General features: G+C 41.1%; 1 protein-coding gene across 3 annotated transcripts in view; it reads left to right on the forward strand.

Annotated features, from left to right (window-relative positions):
- NOTCH2 (notch receptor 2) overlaps positions 1-22,584 on the forward strand; it is a 155,013-nt gene that overhangs the window by 51,093 nt on the left and 81,336 nt on the right. For 2 of the 3 annotated variants that reach the window (XM_053590948.1, XM_053590949.1), the window contains exons 3-4: positions 16,766-17,025; positions 20,862-21,197. In XM_053590948.1, the coding sequence (XP_053446923.1) occupies positions 16,766-17,025; positions 20,862-21,197 (596 nt within the window). Of the gene's footprint in view, positions 1-16,765; positions 17,026-20,861; positions 21,198-21,461; positions 21,565-22,584 lie in introns of those variants that run through there. The other variant, XM_053590950.1, reaches the window with a different exon arrangement.

Below are 22,584 nucleotides of genomic sequence, written 5' to 3' on the forward strand. Positions count from 1 at the left end.
ACTTGGGGAGACCAAGAAGGGAGAATCATTTGAGCTCAGGGGTTTAAGACCTGCCTAAGCAAGAGCTGAGACCCTGTTTCTACCAAAAGTTGAGAAAATTAGCCAGGCCTGGTGGTGCATGGCTGTAGTCCCAGCTACTCAAGAGGCTGAGGATCACTTGAGCTCAGGAGTTTGAGGTTGCTGTGAGTTAGGCTGATGCCACGGCACTCTAGCCTGGGCAACACAGGGAGATTCTGTCTCTAAAAACCAAAACAAAACAACTTAGTAATCAAGGTCAATGATATTTTAATGTTCAAAAAATAAAAATTAATGCAAAAAAGATGGAAATAATCAAAATTTCAAAGAAGTCAGTATTACTGATTTTTTTTTTTCTTTTGCCTTAGAATCTAGTTATGTTCAGCCTGGCATTGGTGAGTGGATTAAGGTACCTGGAAGAGCCTTGTCTGGTGATGTGAAGGAGACATAGGTTTTTATGCCAGGGTAGACTAGTTTGAGTCCTAATTTCTATTAACAATCAAATCTTTGCTAGCTAGCATTTATCAAGCACTTATCATGTACTAGAGTCCATTCTCAGCTAAGCTCTTTAACGTGCGTTATTTTAGTTCCCATAGGAGGTAGTGTTAATATCTCCCTTTAACAGTAAGTGTATGTAAACTCAGAGAAGTTAAAGTAATTTGCTCAAGATCACAGTCTTTAGCTGACCTGAGATGTGCTTTTGGAAAATGTGCATCATTCTGAATCTCAGTTTGCCTGACGATGAAATAGGACAGAATTACCCATATTAAAATGGTAGTTCAAGCAGGACCTGCTGAAAAGAAAGTGTAGAACATTTGAAAGTATTTGTAAGGTAACTTTTTAGGTCAAGAATATGATTAAAATTTCACTTTATATAGTTCCAGAATTTAAAGTAGAGATGGTAGCATTAAGTAGTCCTGAGCATCTCGTGTAAAACTAGAATAGTGAAACTACTAGCAAACAAGGATGTGTTGCCAAGTCTTTGGTTATCTCAAATTAGTTCAGGTCCTGTACTGGTTGTTTCCTCTGATTGTATAATACATGTCCAAGCCCTCAATTGTCCAGAATAAACCAGAGCTGCCTGTTCTGTATGGAAAACATTTTAGTGGTAATGATTCTCTTACCTAGACCATGATAGTGCCTTAGTCATTTAACTGCCTGCCACTTTAAGATTTTTGAAATGTTGGTTCTTTTTTTTTTTTTTTTTTTTTTGTAGAGACAGAGTCTCACTGTACTGCCCTCGGGTAGAGTGCCGTGGTGTCACACGGCTCACAGCAACCTCCAACTCCTGGGCTTACGTGATTCTCTTGCCTCAGCCTCCCGAGCAGCTGGGACTACAGGCGCCCGCCACAACGCCCGGCTATTTTTTGTTGCGGTTTGGCCGGGGCTGGGTTTGAACCCGCCACCCTCGGCATATGGGGCTGGCGCCCTACTCACTTGAGCCACAGGCACCGCCCGAAATGTTGGTTCTTAATGTAAAAGTCAGACACATCTCCTTGAGGAATTATTTTATTGGGCAACTTGCCCATTCTGAAACCTCAGTCACCCTGAAAAGTATCTCAGGAACCTCCTTGACTTGAATTTTTTTTTATCTTAGTCTTATTTGTATATAATGTTTATGGTGTCTGATTCTCTGTTTCATATTGCTGTAACTTATGGCCATCAATTTGGGTCACTCGTCAAAAATGGGCAGTCCTTGGTTACTCATGAAAAGGTGACTCATTTCCTTCCAGGCAAAGGCTGACACTGACAGTCAGGGTTCATGATTTGTCTCCATGGAGGCAAATTCTCTAAGCGTGGGATAGCACCTATTCTTTCCTAAATTTTGTAAGAATTAGAGATGTCATCATTAGCTAGAGAAGTAAGATAGGTATTTTTATGCTGTGTTGAGAGGACACATGAAAATGGTGTCTGGATAAGGGTCCTATAGGAATTTACTTAAGTGGTTTATTCCCTGTTAGTTTAAATTTAGTGCTCCCCCCCCAGACCATTGTCTCACACACACACCTCAGTTACTTCTAGTCTTACGTAATTTATCAGCATGTCAGATTCCATAAAGAGTCTGAAATGCCTTTTGCCTTCTCCACTGAAGAAAACAGGCTCCCATCTTAGCCAGTTGTTTGGGGACAATTAGTAAGGCCTTTCTGTACCTTTTAGATTCAGGATTCTTTTTCATTCTATTTATCTTATTTTATTTATTTATTTGTTTGAGACAGTCTCACTTTGTCACCCTCAGTAGAGTGCTATGTTGTCCCAGCTCACAGCAACCTCAGACTCTTGGGCTCAAGTGATTCTCCTGCCTGAGCCTCCTGAGTAGTTGGGACTATAGGCACGCACCACAACGCCCAGCTATTTTTAGAGATGGGGTCGCCCTCTGGCTCAGGCTGGTCTTGAACCTGTAAACTCAGGCAATTCGCCCACCTCAGCCTCCCCGAATGCTAAGAGTACAGGCATGAACCACTGCACCCAGCTGTTTATCTTGTTTCAATATATTGTTCCTTTTCTTTTGCTTCTTCTTTGCTTTCTTATGCTTCCTGTGAGTGGTTGTGCAACAGTTCATTTACATAAGCATGTATTGACCTATCTGTGCACTTTATTTATTATTATTTTTTAATCAATTCACTTTAGAAGGGTGATAGGCAAGCACTGTGCAAGAAATAAAAGAAGGGGGGCGGCGCCTGTGGCTCAGTGAGTAGGGCGCCGGCCCCCTATGCCAAGGGTGGCGGGTTCAAACCCAGCCCCGGCCAAACTGCAACCAAAAAATAGCCGGGCGTTGTGGCGGGCGCCTGTAGTCCCAGCTACTCGGGAGGCTGAGGCAGGAGAATCGCCTAAGCCCAGGAGTTGGAGGTTGCTGTGAGCTGTGTGACGCCACGGCACTCTACCCAGGGCCATAAAGTGAGACTCTGTCTCTACAAAAAAAAAAAAAAAAAAAGAAAGAAAAGAAGGGATATAGCACAATTCTTGCCCTAAAGTGGGGCAGTGGTCAAGATTTACACAGCCACAGATGTTCAAGCATTCACATCAGCAAACATCACTGCATCCTTTGGTGGTATTGCCGAGAAGTTCAGAGGCAAGATTGTAGAGTCATTATACTAGGAGGTTGAAGGGACTTTGGAAAGCACCTTTCTTATATACTTTGTTTTATATGTGAGGAGACCAAGACTTAATACACCTAATGAATTACCGTGTATGATGTGAGTGATTAGAATGTAGAGTGGGAGTAAGAGCTCTTTTTCCAGACGCCGTTAAGCAGTCTAAAGATTCAGCACTACTTCTTCTCATTTATGATAACCACATGGGTACTATTATTTTTGAACTAGGAATCTCTTCAGACTGAACAGTAAGCTTTTTAAACTATCCTGCTTTTAGACATTTTTTTGGACTTTTTTGGACTTTGGAACTTTGACTATGGTAACCTACCAATATTAGGGAATAGAAAACAGTGTCCCAGGTTCCATTTTCTTCCTAGAAATCTTATTTAATTGTAACTAGGGTGGTGGGTTCAAATCCAGCCCCGGCCAAACTGCAACAACAACAAAAAAAATAGCCGGGCGTTGTGGTGGGCGCCTGTAGTCCCAGCTGCTCGGGAGGCTGAGGCAAGAGAATTGCGTAAGCCCAAGAGTTAGAGGTTGCTGTGAGCCGTGTGACTCCACGGCACTCTACCCGAGGGCGGTACAGTGAGACTCTGTCTCTACCAAAAAAAAAAAACAAAAAGAAAACTACTAGTCTCTAAAGCAGTGGTTCTCAACCTTCCTAATTGCTGCATTGTTACAAATGGAACAAAGGGGTCGGAACCTACAGGTTGAGAACCGCTGCTCTAAAGAAACTAGCAGTTCATGCTGTTGAGGTCACTTTGTGGGATGTTCTGTGACTCTGTGTTCCAGGTGGTTCGTGTAGCTGATCTTTTGTCAAAGGCTAGTGAAAAAGTAAAAAAAGTCCAAGAGAGAATGAGGATTGTGTATGTGTGTGCATGTTAGTCAACTGCATATGTTGGTGGAAAATGTAATTAAAAATGATCTACTCTATATGGGGGTGACCCACTTTGAGTAATTTAAGGGTGGGCAAGGGTTAAGAAGTATTCTATATATCAGGAATCTTAATTAGTTTTGACAATCCTTTGGGTAAATAGCTCAATCTAGTGGTTTTCAAACTTCCTGTATAATTAACTGAGTATTTGAGTGCTCTCTCTATGCCAGTCACTGTGTTAGGCACTTAGGGCCCTTAGTCTGTTGGCTAAGACACATAATTATAATAAAGGCTAATAGCGATATTTTGTGTCAGGGTTATGGGAGCAAACAGAGGGGGTGTCAAGGCTGTTTCTCGGCGCCTGTGGCTCAGCGGGTAGGGCGCCGGCCCCATATGCCGAGGGTGGCGGGTTCAAACCCAGCCCCGGCCAAACTGCAACAACAAAAAAAATAGCCGGTCATTGTGGCGGGCGCCTGTAGTCCCAGCTACCTGGGAGGCTGAGTCAAGAGAATCGCCTAAGCCCAAGGATTTGGAGGTTGCTGTGAGCTGTGTGACGCCACAGCACTCTACCAAGGGCGATAAAGTGAGACTCTGTCTCTACAAAAAAAAAAAAAAAAAAAAAGGAAATGTTTAAGTTGAGGCTTAAAGGAGTTTTAGGGTTTATCTATGAAAGGAGGATAGGGAAAAGTACTTTGGGCTGAGTTAACAGAATATACAAAGGTCTGGAGGGTACTTTGTAGTTTATTCTGGGAGCTGAAAGAGTTGAGTTTCTAGGAGTGCAGTGCATAAAGGAGAGATGCTCTCGAGAGAAACCATTTCTTGGTCTGTTTGAATACAATGTATAATGACAATCTAAGAATTCAAGAATCATTTATAACAGCATCTCTATATATTCATATTGTCCATACTCAGATGTGGACAACACACATTTAGAGAGTGATTTATAAAGATTGCAGACCCCTTGCAATAACTCTGCAGCTCATAGCTTGGGAACAAGTGGCGTAAGTCATTCATTTTTGTCTGTCCCTTTGAAGGTACTTTTCGTAAACTCCTATGTCTAGGGCATGTGGCTATGTTTTAATCACCAGTAGATACTTCCTTAGGGTCCAGTGCAGTGAAGTGTGGTAAGGTCCTGATTGTGTGCCGGAAGAGAGGAAAGATCAGTTCTGTCACAGCTATGACATGAGCCTTTCAATACTATTCCTGTACCTGGGCCCAGTCTTTCAAGTGATGACTGAAGAGACCAGGTGCTCAGCTCGGCGTATGAGTTCTGATCAATGAGCCCAGACCATAACCTGGAGGATAAGGGTGTTTGCACAGTTCTTGTATAGACAAAGAGCAGTTTCCCATTGTGATCACTACTCATTTCAGAGAAGATGAGTTGAAGTTGTGAAGTAACAGCTTTAAAGTCTGTAACGCTTCAGCTTCTTTTTGGTTTGCATTAATTAAAAGTTATGTGTTTATTGCTTTTTATTCAGATGAAGGGGTGAAAAACCTGAACATATATAAACTAAGGGAGATGGAGTTTCAGAAGATAATTCTCAGCCTCACAATTCCCCGTGAATTTCTTTTCCTGTGGGAAACTTTTAATTTGGAAGCATGCATCCTAATGTGGGAACCAAGATTAACATTTTCTGAAATACTTTTACAAGAAAAGCAGAAATGTTCTTCTATCCAGGAAGCTGAATTTACATAGTAGAAAAATGGGCTGCCCTGCAGTATTTGGTAGTCTTTGTGTGTCAGTTGTGATTACAAGTTTGTGTTGTGGGTGTGTGTGAATGAGAGAGAGACAGAGAGAGGGGAGGAAGAGAGAAGACACAGAGATTGTATATTTGTCTTTGTTTCCTTTTTATCAAACTGGCCCTAGAAAGTGTGTTTTACCACAAACAGTCCAGTTCTGGGCCCTCCTTCTATACATGATTGCTTTTTCTTTTTCTTTTTTTTTTTTTTTTAGTTCTTTTTGTTTTTTCTTCTGCTGAGTAAGCTATCGTGTTTTCTTTCTTTCTTTCCTTTCTTTTTGGGATGGGGGTGAGAGTGGGAGTGGGAATGGCAAGAAGTCACCATGACAGAGCTTCTTCCCTTTTCTTCCCCGTTACCAGGAAGTTAACTAGATGTCTTCATGCATTTTTTAAAAACATAGTTAGTAATTAGTATAACTCAGTTAATTACCTTTACACAAAGTTCCAGAATTAAAAAGTGCACAGTCTGACGAGACCTCATATGGGAGGCACTGGGTGGAGGGGACTCTGAGTTAGACCAGTAGATTGAGTTGGGCGTCTTGAACACCAGCCTAGGAATTTAGACTTGATTCTATAGGCTCTGGGGTGTCTACAAGTTTTCAGCCAGAGTCTTGGGAATTGAATGTTATATAGGAACTTTCACTGGTTATAGCCAGCTTTGGCTGTTAGCAATTATTTTTATCTACTTTAACAGGGGAACAGGAGAAAGGGCAGGAAACTAAGCTGGCATTATGGTTGTAGGAAAGAACAGACTGATTTGGGGCCTTTTCAAACTGCGGACCTTTGTTACTGACCGATGCTTAATTTGGTTTCTGGGTTTTGTTAGTTTTCCCCCCTGCCCTTACCTCATTCACCTTAACGACAGCTCCCCCACTCTAGAGCTTAGTTAGGGCAGGCTGCCACTGCGGATTGGGAGGCCGAGAGGCCCGGAGCAAGAAGAAAGTGGGTTGAAAGCAGAGTTCTGTTTAAAGAATTTTCTGCTGGAAACTAGCCCAGAGGGAGTAAAGAGGAGCTTTAATGAGGAGCAGCTGCAGTGCCGATGCAACCCACAGGAGACATTTTTTTCCCCTTCATTCCACATTCTGTATAGTTTTTTAAAAATCATGATTTTGAAATAGCTGTTTTGTAAAGCACAATTCTCTTTTTCTTGTATGTAGTGGGGTTTCACTTTGTTGTTTTCTTTTAATGGGAAAATCCTCCCTAAAAAATCTAAAGACAGAGCTGCAGCAAAACCCTGGATGCAATTTGGGCTTACCCTGCTGATACAGAACATTCAGGGGAGAAAACAAGGGGGGAGAACACTGGCTTTTATTTGGAAAAGGGGCTTATTTCCTGCTTAGACTTCAGTCATCTTGGAGCTGACACAAGCTGCTACACTTTTCTAAGCTTTTCTCTAGAGGAGTGGCTATTCACTTAGAAACGTGAAAGAACAATTTTTTCTGTCTGGTATTACTAAGGAGACTGATCCCGAGACGTGCAGCCATTGCCAGATAGGTTGGAATTGGTATTCCAGTCCCAGCTCTGCTGAAATCTGTGAAGTGGCTACGTGTAAACTAATCCAGGCTGCTGGTGACACGTGAGAGTTGGGGTCTGGTTTTCATCTGCCTCAGTGAGGGGGGATTGTATGGGGATCCTTTCAAAGGGAGTGTTTTCTAGTTCCATTAGGAGGAATCCCTTGTTTTTCTCTTGTTTCCACCCTGCTTTCCTCCCCCTCACCCGTTCCCCATGTGTTTGAACAGTAATAATGAAAAAGAGCATCTCTCTTCATGTCAGAAACAGCAGACTTTTAAAGAAAAAGTTATTAATTTATTTGTATAGACCTTGTAAATATTCAGACTAGTTTACAGAATTATATTACAGGGCAAAAAGTCTCCACAGCTTTCCCTGTATTCACAGCCTCATGTGTAAACTGTGTTCTTTCAGAGTTCCAAAGCTACAGTGGAGGGTGGAGTAGAAGGAAGTCCCTAGGAACTCCCTGCAGGAGGGATGCATTCATACAGTTTTGGGAATGAAAAGTAACTGTTCGATTTATTTGGTTATTTTTTTAGAAAGCTTTTTACATACTCCTATGTATAGTTCAAGAGGCAATATTTTTCAAAATTTGTGCTGGGTAACTTAATCAAATTAGAGATTTGTGAGAAAACTTGGGTGTTTACCTAGTTATGGTTCCAGCTTCTAAGCAAACTCAACTTGAGCCATCTCAAGAAGACAGGTATTTAAACCCTGGTTTCCAAGCAGAGAGACTTACTTACCATTTACACTATCAGGGTGTATGGTATCTTTACGTTACCAGGGATTTGTAAGTTGAAAGATCTGCTGTAGGAAACAGGTTCATTATTTCGGGTGCCTCACCTATTATTCCCTTCTTCCAATGTTTATAATTCTGCTTAGCTTCCTGGAGTGTGAAGGGTAATTCTGAGCCTCAGGATGACTTGTAGGGTTGATTTGGCTTGCACTGAACTAGGCAGGTCACAGTGTAGAGTTGGGATCACATGGCAGATTTGGACTGAGAGACTGGCTTTATCATGAAATTTAACTGCTTTGGAACCAGTTGCTTAATGGGACTGAGGTACTCATCGTATTCAAGGAATACTCGCTAGCTGTTTAGGACATACTCTTTCTCACAAAAACTATCTAGATGGGAGTTTCAGAGAAGCACAGGAAAGATGCAACAATGGCTGAAGTGCAGAAGAGCCACACCGGCAGAAACTATCAGTCCCAGCACAGCACAGAATCTGCTGTTGGAGGGATCAGAGGCAGGTGGGTGGTTGGGAGGAGGCCTGCTGGAAAACACAGGCTTAAGGAGATCTTTGAAAGTGGGAAGAAAGGAACATAAGTTGGAGACATCTCAGACAGGAAGCATAATACTACTCACTGGAAATTAGAAGGTTTTGATATGGTGGACAGTAGACAGGACTGTGGAAATAATCTGGAATGTTCGAGTCATGGATTGCTAACAGAGTTGCTGTTAAGATGGTTAGGTTGGGCAATAGGGCAAATGGCTTAGAGACTCCAAGGAACTCGGATTTTAAAGTCTGGGCCCTAATCGTAGTTTCTGAGCAGCAGAGTGACATCTTTAAACTTCTACTTGAGAAGGATTATTTTTTTAAGTAGTGTGCTTAGTTTCAGCAAGGAATTTCCATACTGTCCTTATGAAAAGGCGTGGGTGGGATGTTGGCCCAGTCAGGATGACAGAGCTGACTGAAGAGGTGCTTGTCTTGGGGTTAGACTTAGTAGTTCCCTTCAGTAGTACACTGTTACTGCAAGAACTAGTGAAGGTAGGGATACCTTTGTAAAGCTGGTGGCAATTGCTAGATTCACAGATGACAAACTTGGGGCAGGTCATTAGTTTTGGTGTCCTCAACAGTGCTAGAAGGGGTACAGACCAGTTGGTTTCTGAGGTGTGGCTCAGTGCTGAATTTTTGTGATCGAATATAACGTAAAAGTTGTCTCAATCAAAGGAACTAGGAGTAGAGATTCAACATGGTGAATTTAAAAGGAATAAATGACAGTTCAGTTACTGGGTTCAAAAAACATGTGGCACAATTGAGAATGAGAGAAATATGGCACAAAAGTTGTTCATGTGAAAGAAAGCTCTGAACTTTTTAGCTGAGTTTGTTTTTAGGAGCACGTAGTGGTATTTTATGGCTTCTAAAAAAGTGAACACAGCTTTGGGCTGAGATAGTAGAAGCATAGCGTCCAGGTCAGGAGGTGATGGTCCACGTCTGTGAGAACACACGTCTTATGCAGTTTTCTGTTTGGGGCCTCACATTTTAAAGAGTTTTTTAATGACTGGAATCCTGCAGTGGGAGGATGCAGGACAGCTCAGGATTGAATGAAGCACATGTGCTCGGGTCACATTTGAGTTTGCTTCCTGCCTGTACTGTCTGCTAACTGTGAAATCTTAATTTTTCTAAGTTTCAAGTTCCCCATATATATAGAATGGAGGAAATTATGACATTGTAAGGAGTGATCAAAGAGATAATAGCTATAAAAAAAGTAGCAAATGTATAGTATGTAGTAAGTGCTTAAAAAATAATGGTCATTGTAAGTATTATTACTATTGTCTTAAGCATAGAAGAATTACCAAAAAAGGTGAGAAATGTGGAAATAACTTCAAAGCACTGTACCCTGGGAAAAAAGAAAACAAAGGGTCAACACACCTATCTTCACATTGCCAGAGGGCTGTGTGTGAGAGGGAGGAGCAGTTTGTTCCTTTTCATTCTAGAGGACAGGCATAGCCTGGAAATTGTAGAGTGAAGGATTTTATCATTTTAAAAGTTAAGACAAAATTTTCCCCTTTAAAGTGTACAAATCAGTGGTTTTTAGTATTTTCACAGAGTTTGGGACCACTACCACAATCTGATTTCAAAATGTTTTCGTCACCCCCAAAAGAAACTCTGCCCTCCTTAGGAGTCACTCTCCGTCTGTCCTTTCCTTAGTCCTGACAACGTTAATCCACTTTCCATCTCTATGGACTTTCCTATGTTGGACCTTTCATACAAATGGGATTAAGTAATATTTGTCCTTTTGTGTCTGGCTTCTTTCACTTAGCCCGAAGTTCTCAGGGTTCATCCGTGCTGTGGCATGTTCCAGCACTTTATTCCTTATTATGACAAAGTAATATTTCATTATATGGATAGAGCACATTTTATTTACCCATTCATCAGCTTGCAGACACTGGATTGTTCCTTCTTTTTGGCTATTAATGATTATTGATTCTGTGAACATTTTTTTGTGTGGACATAAGTTTTTAGTTATCTTGGGTATACTTGGAGGGTAGAATTTGAAGAAAGAGCTTTCTGAACATGGGATCCTCCTACACTGTTTTTCTTTACTTAACAAATGCAGGGTGTTTACCATGTGCTGGATAGTGTTCTATGTGCTTTATCTATCTAAGTGTCTTGTTATTTAAAAACTTTATGAGGTAGGCACTGCTATTAAATCTGTTTTATAATGAGGAGGTTTAGTACCTTGCCCAAGATTACATATCTAGTAAATTGTGGAGTTGGATTCAAACCCTGAAATCCAGGTGGTCTGGTTCTAGAATCTATACACTTTGTTACTTTTTTTTTTTTTTTTTGATGGGATCTCACTCTGTTGCTTAGGCTAGAATATAATTAATATCATCACAGATGACTGCAACCTTGAACTTCTAAGCTCAGGAGATCCTCTTGCCTCAGCCTTCTGAGTATCCAGAACTACAACACACGCCACCATGCTTGCCAATTTTTTTTTTTAGTTTTTTGGTAGAGATGGGGTTTTGCTGTTTCTCAGTATGATCTCTAACTCCTGGCCTCAAGTGATCCTCCAACCACAGCCTCCCAAAGTGCTAGGATCACAGGCTTGCGCCACACACCTTGCCTAGAGTTGGTACTCTTAAATAGCAGGAACGATAATGACTTCATGAACTTACTCGATTCTTACTGTTTGGCGGGTACCATGCTACATGCTTGTATTCAAGCAGAGGCTGATGAACTTCTTTTAGAAATGTTTTAAAAATGATTATTTCATTGGGTAGAAATTACCTTTGTGTACCTTGAATCTCAAGGTTGTGTTATTCCCAGGATGGATGGAAGTAAAAGGCAAAGCCAGCAACAAGATGTCTAACCTGAGGCTTTTAAGATGATCAGAATTTGTATCTACAGGAAACTGTGAACATGAATAAGTATAGGAATTCAGCTAACAAGGCTTGTCAGAATATCATAATAAATTATCTGTTGCTTATGGGGATTAGCTAAAAGTGACTTAAAACTTGAGTTAGAAAACTGTGCCTCAGAAAAATGGATAACTAAAGTTTCATGGGAAAATTATCTCCCTTTTCAAGTGTTTAGCTTCATATAATGGTAGGATATATTAGGGGAGACAGATGGCTTTCAGAATATTTTGGAGTCGTTTACATGCAGGTAGTTGTTTTAAACTCAGTGAACAATGACAAGAGCAAGTGTGTGTGAGAAAAAAGAGCAGTGTAGCCGTGCAGCAGTACTTCCAGATGGTTGCGACTGAGGGGAAAGAAGTATCAGCAGTCTCAACTAAGACTTTACTAGTGGACTTGGAGATGGACAGAGCAGAGGCCAAGGAGAAAAAGATGAAAATGGTTCACGGAGTGGTCAGCAATCCCTCCTGGTGGAGAGAGAATTTCCTTGTGATGAAATCTCTGATTTCAGTAGTCTTACTGAGCTTGACAGGAAAATCATTGCTCTTAGAACATAGTTTCTAGGCAATGATTAAAATAAAAGCTTTGTTGCAAAGGAACAAAGTAAATAGATGGAAAAGAAAGAGAAATATCTGTGAAATTAGGCTATAAGCATAGATTGTTAGTTGTGAAGGCAGAATTTGGAAAAGGAAATAGTATTTGGGCGGCGCCTGTGGCTCAAGGAGTAGGGTGCCGGTCCCATATGCCGGAGGTGGCGGGTTCAAACCCAGCCCTGGCCAAAAACCACAAAAAAAAAAAGAAAAGAAAAAAGGAAATAGTACTTAATGAAAAATGTAGGTTAAAAGAGACTTATATATGTTTTAAGGTAAAGAGGTATCCAGCAGCCTGCAGGCCAGATATGGATTTAGGTGAGGACTTTTTTGCTTATCTGTGGTGTCAGATATCATGAAAATTATGTATGAACCTTTTTATTTTGCTCATCAGCTTTGTTAGTGTTTCTAATCTGTGGCTCAAAATAACTCTTTTTTCCCAGTGTGCATCAGAGAAGAAAAAGGGTTGGACATCCCTGCATGTGTGATGCATTTTTAAGTTAAGAAATCAAGTTCTTTTTTTTTTTTTAGAGACAGGGTTTCACTTTGTCGCCCTTATTAGAGTGCTGTGGTGTCACAGCTCACAGCAACCTCCAGTTCTCGGGCTTAGGTGATTTTCTTGCCTCAGCCTCCCGAGTAGCTGGGACTACAGGTGCCTGGCACAGTGCCTGGCACAATGCCTGGCTATTTTTTATTGCAGTTGGGCCGGGGGTGGGTTTGAACATGCAACCCTTGATATATGGGGCCTGTGCCCTACTCATCGAGCCACAGGCGCTGCCCTATCAAGTCTTTATTATTACATAAACAGTAGGTCTATTTCCAGACAAAGAAAAGATGTGTTTCTGTAGATCGGCTTTAGGAGAGTAAACCTGTTGTATGTTATATCTAAGTATTAGCTGACTTACAGGAGAATCCAAATCCTTCTTTACACTGAGTGGCCTAAGAGCCCCACACAGTCTGCATTCTGGTTACAGGTCTCAGCTATTCCTCCTATTCTTTTTTTTTTTATTGCCTTTGGTAAAGCCACAGCAGTAGGTCTCCAGGTCTCCTTGTTCCTTAAACATGCCAGGGCTGTTTCCTATCTTAGGGCTTTTGCAATTACTGTTCCCTCTGTCTTGAACACTTTTCCCTTAGATATCTACATGGCTATTCCCTCACCACATTCATGCCTCAGCTCAAATGTTGCTTTGCTATGAGGCTTTTGAGGCTTTCCTCCTCAAAACTGAAATATCTTTCTTTATTCAGCCCACACCTCTGTCCCCAACTCTGTCCCTTCCAGTTTTATTTTTTCTTCACAGCACTTAATTCCATTTAACGCGTATCTTTTACTTATTACTTTCATTTTTGTTTTCTCCTGCTAGAATTTAAATTTCATCAGTGCGAGGATTTTCCTAGTGCTAGGAAAAGCCTGGCACGTAATGGTCACTTAACATTTATTGTATGAATAAATGAATATTATGAGTTTAATATTCTTTGCGGAAACTCATCATTATTAATAAGCACATTGGATACTATTTATAAAATATGCTTCATTTATTCTCTACTCAAAGGCTGGCAAACTTTTTCTGTAAAGCGCCAGAGAGTAAATGTTTTCGCAGGCTGTGTGGTCTCATTGCGACTCCTCAACTCTTTGTTCTAGTCTAGTGCTATATAAGCCACAGACAGTCTGCAAATGAATGAGCAAGGTTGTGTTCTAAGAGTATTTATGGACACTGAAATTTGAATTTTACATAATTTTTAAATGGTACACAATGTTACCCTTCTTTTGATTTTTTTTCCCCCCAATCATTTAAAAATTTAACAACCATTCACAGACCCTATAAAAAACAGGCAGTGGGCCAAATTAGATCGACAAGTTATACTTTGCCAATTTCTAGTTTCATTGGTTTCTTAAATATATTTTACTTGAAACTTCTTTTCCCATGTTTGGTAGGGTGCAACAATGTAGATTAAACTTTAGAAACAGATAATTAAAAAATATTTCTGTTTGGCTTCAGAAACTTTTCATACTGTGTCATTTTTGTTTTCTTAGGAACCTTATGTTTATTAAATGCATTTGCATTCTCTTAGCAGATGCCACATGATACTGTTGGGGAGGGGATGGTACTACCCTGTTTCCCTGAAAATAAGACAGTGTCTTATTTTAAGGTGTGCTCCCAAAGACGTGCTAGGTCTTATTTTCAGGGGATGTCTTATCTTTCCTGTAAGTAGGTCTTATTTTCGGGGAAACAGGGTATGTATAGGAGTCCAGGAGCAAAGCTAGGCAAAGTCCACCCAGGTTTAAAAGTTTGCATTATTTATAAAGTGAATAACTCCCATATGGGAGAACCAAGAGTCATCAGCCAGGCCTAAGGCTGACGACTGTGATTGAGAATTGTGTTATAGTTTTTAACACCATTAGTAACATATTTCTTGATTTATAACATATTTCTTTTTATAACGTATCTCAGAGTTAATTTTACCTTTACTACATTGGCAATTTTTGCTCCTCTACTTAAAAAAAAACCTAAACTATTCTATTACCAAATCAAGCTGTGATTTTGATAAGGCATCAATTTTTCCTAAACAAGAATGAAGGAGAAAAAAAATGTTTTTCACTTGCAAAACGTTTTAGTATTTTTAAGTTTTTTTTCACATACTCCATTTCGTTCAGTTCTCACAACAATTCTGTGATTATGGGTAGCCCACTTAACTATGTAAAATGAGAGAGAATGGATAGTCACTGAGGATGCATAACTTGTCCAGGGTCATGGCACCAGGACTCTCACAGACAAGCCCTTCCGACCTTCTGAGGTACAAATGCCTCAGTGTTGCTTCCAGCCAGTCATTGGTTTTGGTGCTGTGAATGCTTCATTGCCTCTTGGTCTTTGGCTTCACCTACTCGTGAAGATGCTCAGAGTCCCAGCTGCTCCCTGCTTTGCCACACTCGCCTTGTATAGGTCTGGGAAGGGGTGCGCAGGGTGTGGCCAGTTATCTCACTGCCACTCTGGCTGCTTACCAGCTCTGTTTGCTCCTCCAGCCATTTCAGCTGCTGTACAGTTCCTCTGGGCACATTCTGTCTTAGTTCCCTAATAACTGGCCTTCCTTCTTTTCTCAGTAAATGTGACCCTTGAAGACCTCATTTAGTCAACCAACAGCTAATGAAAGGTCTTGGGTATGATTGGCAAAGACAGAAGGGAGGCAAACATGACCCCTGTGCTCGAGGTCCGGACAATTAAGAGAATCAGGACACCAGGGATCGGACATGGGAAGACATGATAAGAGGTAGTTTTAAGGGGGAGATGTAGAGTCTGGTTTATATGTGTTATCTTTGAGGTAATGAGGTGACAACCTTCTAGATTTGCTTTTGTATCCTCCAAAAGTAAAATGAAGGAATAAGCTGAACTGGATATCTGGGGCACCAGCCTAATAGTTATAGTTTATAAAAATTTATAGTTAGAGTCAAAGTCTTTGCTTTGTGTTCCCACCTTTTATGGAGTCAGCGCCCACTCTGTTGCCCATGCTGGGGTACAGTAATGTGATCATAGCTCACTGCAACCTCAAACTCCAGGGCTCAATGATCTTCCTGCCCCCCTGAGTAGCTGGGCCTATGAGTATGTGCCACCATACCCAGTTAACTTTTTAAATTTTTGTAGAAATAGCATCTTACCATGTTGCCCACATTGTGTCTTGAACTTTCCACTCTAAGTGAACCCTCCCACCCTGGCCTCCCAAAGTGCTGGGACTACAGCCATGAGCCACGGTGCTAAACCCCCTTTTTGTTCCTTTTAAATGCTTCTTAGAGGTTCCATTAAAGTAACCTCCTCATTATGAAAACTAAGACTTCCAGTGCCTTTTTGATATTGGTAAGAGACAGTTGTCATAAATATCACACACAGTTTGAGATAATTGTGCATCTTATCAATCACAGATTCCTCAATACTCCAATGTGGAAAATGTTACAGGATTTTATTCTTGAATCGTTTCCTTGCTTCACTTTGGTGTTTGTTTATATGGTATCTTAAATATTTCATGTTATCTTATGCCTTTTTAGTTACTAGAAAAACTACCTACTACTTCTGTAGTAACAGATCTTTAAATCTCCCTGTGAACTAGTCCTCATTCTTATACCTTCATCCTTTTGTCTGTTCAGTTTTTGCCACTAGAGTATAACCCAGAAAGTGAGGCACAGGCCAAGTGATGTTTCAGTGGAAACAAGAGAAAGAAGAACTTGTTTCTCAATGTTTAAGTGGGAAAAAAGCACATGATGTCTTGTATATTTTAAATGGGAGGGGATAAGAGAGTCACATTCATGCATTGTCATGTGAACATCCTAATCCTATCAAGTGGCTTAGTCAAAATGAGAAAGTGTGAGTGTTCCCAATTCTGTATGAAATCAGCACATTGTCCCCCATAAATGCCTTCATGTATACATGGTCTATGTGTTTATGATTTAATAAAAAGGAAATAAAAAGACACAATGAGAAAGTAAATGAATTTAAGCAGACAAGTGCACTGCAAAGAAGTACTGTGATGCATGCCAGCCTGCACCTACGGGAAAAAAGCTCCAGTGTGTTTTGTTTTGAGAGAGGGCCGGGCTCACTGGCCATAGTAGACCCTGACATCTGCCAAGTATTCTGACATCTGCCAAGATCAAAATGACACACAAGTATGTGGGTAAGTTTTATAGGTTGCACATTTAGGTCTCTTGATTCACTGTCTAAATGTTCTTTTGAACAGACTGTTAGTTTTTTTTACTGTGAGTTTTTGGACTTAAAAGAGGTCAGGTGTTTTCATGGATTTTCCTCTTTTCTATACAGATGTCCAGAGGGCTTCTTGGGAGAGTACTGTCAACATCGAGACCCTTGTAAGAAGAACCGCTGCCAGAATGGTGGGACCTGTGCGGCCCAGGCCATGTTGGGGAAAGCCACATGCCGATGTGCCCCAGGGTTCACGGGAGAGGACTGCCAGTATTCGACCTCTCACCCCTGCTTTGTGTCTCATCCCTGCCTGAATGGAGGCACCTGCCATATGCTCAGCCGGGATGCCTATCAGTGCACCTGCCAAGTCGGTTTCACAGGTAACTCAGGCCTAGACTTTCCTACTCTTAGCAGGCATCTCTATTTAGCATCTTTTAGGTCTTGGTATCTGGCTCTGAAGGGTCACCCAACTCTGGTGCACATTTAACATCATGATAAGGAACTGGAATGTTCCAGACAACTATCCTTAACTTCCTTTGAGAGTTTTAGGGGTGGAGAAGGAGAAAGAATGGATAAGATATTTAGAAGTATTTGACTGCTTAAAGTTTGTATGTCAGTATGGGCATCAGAATTGCTTCAGCAATACACTATCACCGGAAGAAAAGCTCTGATGCTGTTGGTTCCTCACTTGGAATTTCCTCTCTCTCAACATTTAGGGCACTGGATTTTCTGGTTTTCTAAACTTTGGTTGTTCTTTTTGCTTCTCCATTGCCTTGACCTTACTTACAGAGTTTTTGTGTTCCCTGGAGCATTGTTTTGAGCCCTCCTTTGAGCCATACCCCAGCTCTCCCTAGGGAGTCTCACCATCTTCGGTTGCCTCCTCTTCTGTCATCTGCTCAGTTGCTAACGACTCTCATAGTCACTCCTTTAGCTCCACCTGACCTTCAGGCTTGTGTTTTGAACTATCCCTTGCATATTCATCTCAGAAATTCTATAGGTGCCTCCAACTCTACATGTTGATAGAAATAAGTAGCACCAACATGTGCCCCAAATACCCGGACTAGAAACTGTCTCTCCTTTGTCTTTACCTCGCTTAAACTCAGTCACTTAGCCCAGTCATCTGTCTTCTCTCCATTTCCTCTGCCACTCTCTAGCTGAGGGCCATGCTATCTCTCACCTGGACTCCTGAAGTCATTTCTGAATGGGTTTTTTAATTTTATTCTCTCCTTGTCTCATTCAGCCATCATTTTACTACACCTTTAATTATAAATGCAAATCTTTCAACAAACTCATCTGCTTTTACAATGTGTGATGATTTTTCATTATCTACAGGTTCCTTGCAAGCATCTATATCCAGTCACTCCCGATTCTCCTCATTTCCCGAAAAGTGTCATACTTGAGATTGCCCCCACTTGCACATTCTTTTGCCTGGAATACCCTTTTCTACAACTGGTGATTGCCCAGTGTTATTTAAAACAGTGTCTTAGTGACCCTTTTATGATTCCTTTAGGCCAGTGATTCTCAACCTTCCTAATGCCTCCTAATGCCGTGACCCTTTAATACAGTTCCTTATGTTGTGGTGACCCCCAACCATAAAATTATTTTCATTGCTACTTCGTAACTATAATTTTGCTACTGTTATGAATCATAATGTAAATATCTGATATGCAGGATGTATTTTTATTGTTACAAAGGGGTGGCGACCCACAGGTTGAGAACCGCTGCTTTAGGCAATTTGTCTTTAAGTTTCTATTATTTTTATGTCACATTTTATTGCAATTGTTTTTTTACATACCTGAACAGATTATGGGTTCTTTAGAGATGAGCCTGGGCTTTATTCAAAGTGAACTGTAGTGTTTATTAAATTAGATGAGAAAAGGAGAAATATTCTCTATTTTTCCCCCTGCTTTAAGCACTACATCAGTGGTTCTATAAATTTCATAAACCAAACATGAACAATCTACTCAGAAGACTAGACTGGATTGTTAGTTTGGAATACTTGCTCTACAAATTTTTCCTGAAAAGATGTTGGTGGGGGGAGAGTTGATTAGGATGATCAATTACTTCTATCGTGATTATGGTAGTATTGATGATGTAAGTCACTGAGGAGATTTGGTGGTTATGAGAGTAATTTCTTCCCAGTCGTCAGTTCTGGGTTGTATAGCTACCATAAGGCAAAAGAAAGGGCATGCCCTGGGTAGTGCCTGTGGCTCAGTGAGTAGGGTGCTGGTCCCATATACTGAGGGTGGTGAGTTCAAACCCAACCCTGGCCAAACTGCAACAATTAAAAAAAAAAAAAAAAAGAAAGGGCATGCCCTATTAATAAAAATTATTTTTGAGTAGTGGAAATGCCAGTAATGTCTTTTTCATAATTAAAATATCACTCTGAACTAGTCCCCGATTAAAACTACTTCTTTTGCCCTTGAAAGGATTTATTCTTGGTGTTTTTGGTTCTGATCAACTTTCTAAGTTTGCCACTGTTGTCTGTCGCTTTGGTTAAGTTCATTCTTTTGGTTTTTGTGATAGTCCTGTACCTCACATAGTCGGACCTTACTAGTGCATTTCCATTCAGAGATGAAGAGGCAGAGGCAGAGGTTAGTGCCTACACATAACATGCCTGGGTAACCAAGTCCAGGGCCCTTTCTTTTTTCAGTTGTGGGTAAACATTGTGATATCCACGGTTACCAGAAGTAAGCATTTTTATTTCTTCTCCACTGTAAGTAAATACCTCTTAGTGGAATGGTGAAAAAATAGGAAGAAAAATTGCAGCTCCTTCATTTTTACCCTGCTTTGTACCCCTAGATTTATGTGCTATGCCCACTTTTTTTTTTTTTATTATTATTATTTTTTTTTTGTAGAGACAGAGTCTCACTGTACCGCCCTCGGGTAGAGTGCTGTGGCGTCACACCGCTCACAGCAACCTCTAACTCTTGGGCTTACGTGATTCTCTTGCCTCAGCCTCCCGAGCAGCTGGGACTACAGGCGCCCGCCACAACGCCCGGCTATTTTTTGGTTGCAGTTTGGCCGGGGCTGGGTTTGAACCCGCCACCCCATTGTGCCTTTCCCCTTTGATTGACATTTCCTGGTAGAAAATATGGCTATTTGCTCACATGCCACCCTTGTCCTCTGGCAAAAAAGCTCTCATGGCCCTCAGTTGCTTTTCTATGCGGGTCAGAGATTTGGAGCTTTTCCTAGACAACCAATTGGAGTATTAACAAATTCAGGGAGTTTTCATCTTTTTAATTTAAAAAATAAAAGGCTTAGGCTAATTAAACAAAGCCACATGAATACAACATTTACTATTTTCATGAGCATATTTTTTTTTCTTTTTCTGCCTCAAAGAATCTGCTTTGCTTGCCTTAGGGTCCAGCCTGTCAGAATCTTCTTGCTACTGTCCTTTCCTCTTGAGAGAGCCCAGAGTTACTGTGGTGGACTTCTGCCCTCATGATAGCTTCTGTTTCTTTTGATTCATAGAGAGGTCCTTCAGCATCTTCAGAAACATCAAGCAATATTTATAAGACAACAATTAATGTTTCCCAGACCAGAATGTGTTTGTGTTGTGTTTAAAGGACATAGAAGTAGTATTGGACTGTTTTTATCACCAAAGAAGTCAATTTAATTATTGCATGTTATGGCAAATACCAATGCATTTTACTCATTCTATGGACATGATATTATAGGGACCTAACCCTTGCCAGTGTGGCAACTGGTATACAACAGAAGGAAACAGCAACCTTGGCGTGTGTGTCAGGGGGCAGGGGAACATTAAGAATGACTTTAGAGATTGTGATTTTTGAGCAGAGTTGTCAGGATAAGCGAGAGTTTTCTAGGTAAACAAAAAATAAGATGGCATTTCAAATGGAGCAGCAGCATGTGCAAAGATTAGAAGATGTGAGAGAGTAGATTGATCCAGACCCTTATTTGCCACAGGGTCTGATGAAAATTCTGCAGGACTGAGCTTCATGTGACAAACGTATAGTTCCCTCCCTGTGCACTATCCATTGATTCTTTGTGTTTCCACTGAGGGTTTTGGAGCATACCCTGGGTCAGATGGTCTTGAGAAGCCTTAGATTTGGCCTTCTGTAAAGTTCAGAGGTTAGACTCCCCATGCAAGAGCTCCATGATGTCACGTATGGGGGAAACGGGGAATGGCATTGAGAGTGGGGCTGGCTTCTATTTCTGTGACCAATACTAACTTCTGTTATCTTTCCTTTAGGTAAGCTGTGCCAGTGGACTGATGCCTGCCTGTCTCATCCCTGTGCAAATGGAAGCACCTGTACCACTGTGACCAACCAGTTCTCTTGCAGATGTCTTGCTGGCTTCACAGGGCAGAAGTGTGAGACTGATGTCAATGAGTGTGATATTCCAGGACACTGCCAGCATGGTGGCACCTGCCTCAACCTGCCTGGTTCCTACCAGTGTCAGTGCCCCCAGGGATTCACGGGCCAACATTGTGATAGTGTCTATGTCCCCTGTGCACCCTCCCCTTGTGTCAATGGAGGCACCTGCCGGCAGACTGGTGACTTCACTTTTGAGTGCAACTGCCTTCCAGGTAAGGAGTTCCTTAGTCCTGGGATTGGGGACAAACCCCAGCAGGAGGAGGGTGGGAAGTGCAGCTCAGTGGCTCCTGTAGGACACTTCCCAGAGCAGGGAAAAAGGGAAGTGAGAATTTTGTGTGGGGTAGGTTGCTGGTAAGGGAGGATTTTTATGGGCCCATTGTGGTCCATAAACTGAGCAGGGGGTAATTTAAGTTGTCAAGGTTTATGATGATGAGTGGCTAGAAAATTGTTTATTGTCCCTTTGGAGAGGCAGTGAGAAATAAGAGGAACAGAGCTCTGGGAAAGGGGCAAGAAAATCTGGAATGGAAAAGAACACAGTGAGATTTGGACATTGAAAAATATGGATGCATGATTAATAAAGGGCTTTTAACTGAATTGCCACTAAAAATCAACTTTCCTTTTATGCTTTTGCCTCTAATGGTGTAATTCATTTTTTTCTTGTTCATCTAAATGAATCTATCCACCGTTTTGTGATTTTCCTTGGGCTGCTGGCCTCCAGAACCCTTTCCCGTGTACTGTCTCTGACTTTGGGGTAACCCTGCCCTAACTTGAGGTAGGGAGTTTTGAGACTGAAGAGGAGATCCTATGTGAATCAATGAGCACTTTTGATGAGATTCTGTATGAGAGACTGTGTGACACAATGCTTTGTCACACTTTTCACTGGTGAGAGTTCCCAGAGCCGCAAGCCAACGCCAAGATAGAAGCAAAAAGGACAACCAGCATCTGGGCGCTTGAGACGAGGTGTTCCACAGAGAGGGAGAAGGAGTGAGCCTGGCCAGCTCCCTTAACTCCTTATAAAATGATGAGGAGGCTGAAAACCAAGAATTTTGATTGGGAGCAGAACATGAGCAGCTGGAGCAGATGAATTACTAAGCAACAAAGATCCTGTGTTTATACAAATATCCTTAGTACAGAAACAAAAGAAGGAAAACTGTAGGGGGAAAATGTGCTAAGTTAGCAGAATTGTCTTAAAAAGAAGTTGTTCTAGCCCCTCTTTCAGAGTGGGGATCTTAGATTCTGGTGTTGTGGATATGGTTCACATAGAATGGGATTATCTGCTTTATCTTTTGGGGATTAAAGATCATAGTTTGGTCCCCAGTATAATACCACCAAATGGTGATTTATTAATTTCATTCAGTAAAAGTTTATTGACTGCCCGTTATGTTCTGGGTGCAGTGTTGTGTGCCTGGGGTGCAGCAATATAAGACACTGCCACGGTCAAAAAGAGAACTTGATATCATTTTAACTAAGATACAAGAACAAGCTATTTAATTGTATTACTTTTAGTTTCTCTTTTAATAAAGAATAGAAAATACTGTGATTCTAGATACTAAATAAATATTTATTAACTTAATATCACTATCACCCACATTATCTTGA

Source organism: Nycticebus coucang, chromosome 5, assembly GCF_027406575.1.
Source record: "Nycticebus coucang isolate mNycCou1 chromosome 5, mNycCou1.pri, whole genome shotgun sequence".
NCBI lineage: Eukaryota > Metazoa > Chordata > Mammalia > Primates > Lorisidae > Nycticebus > Nycticebus coucang.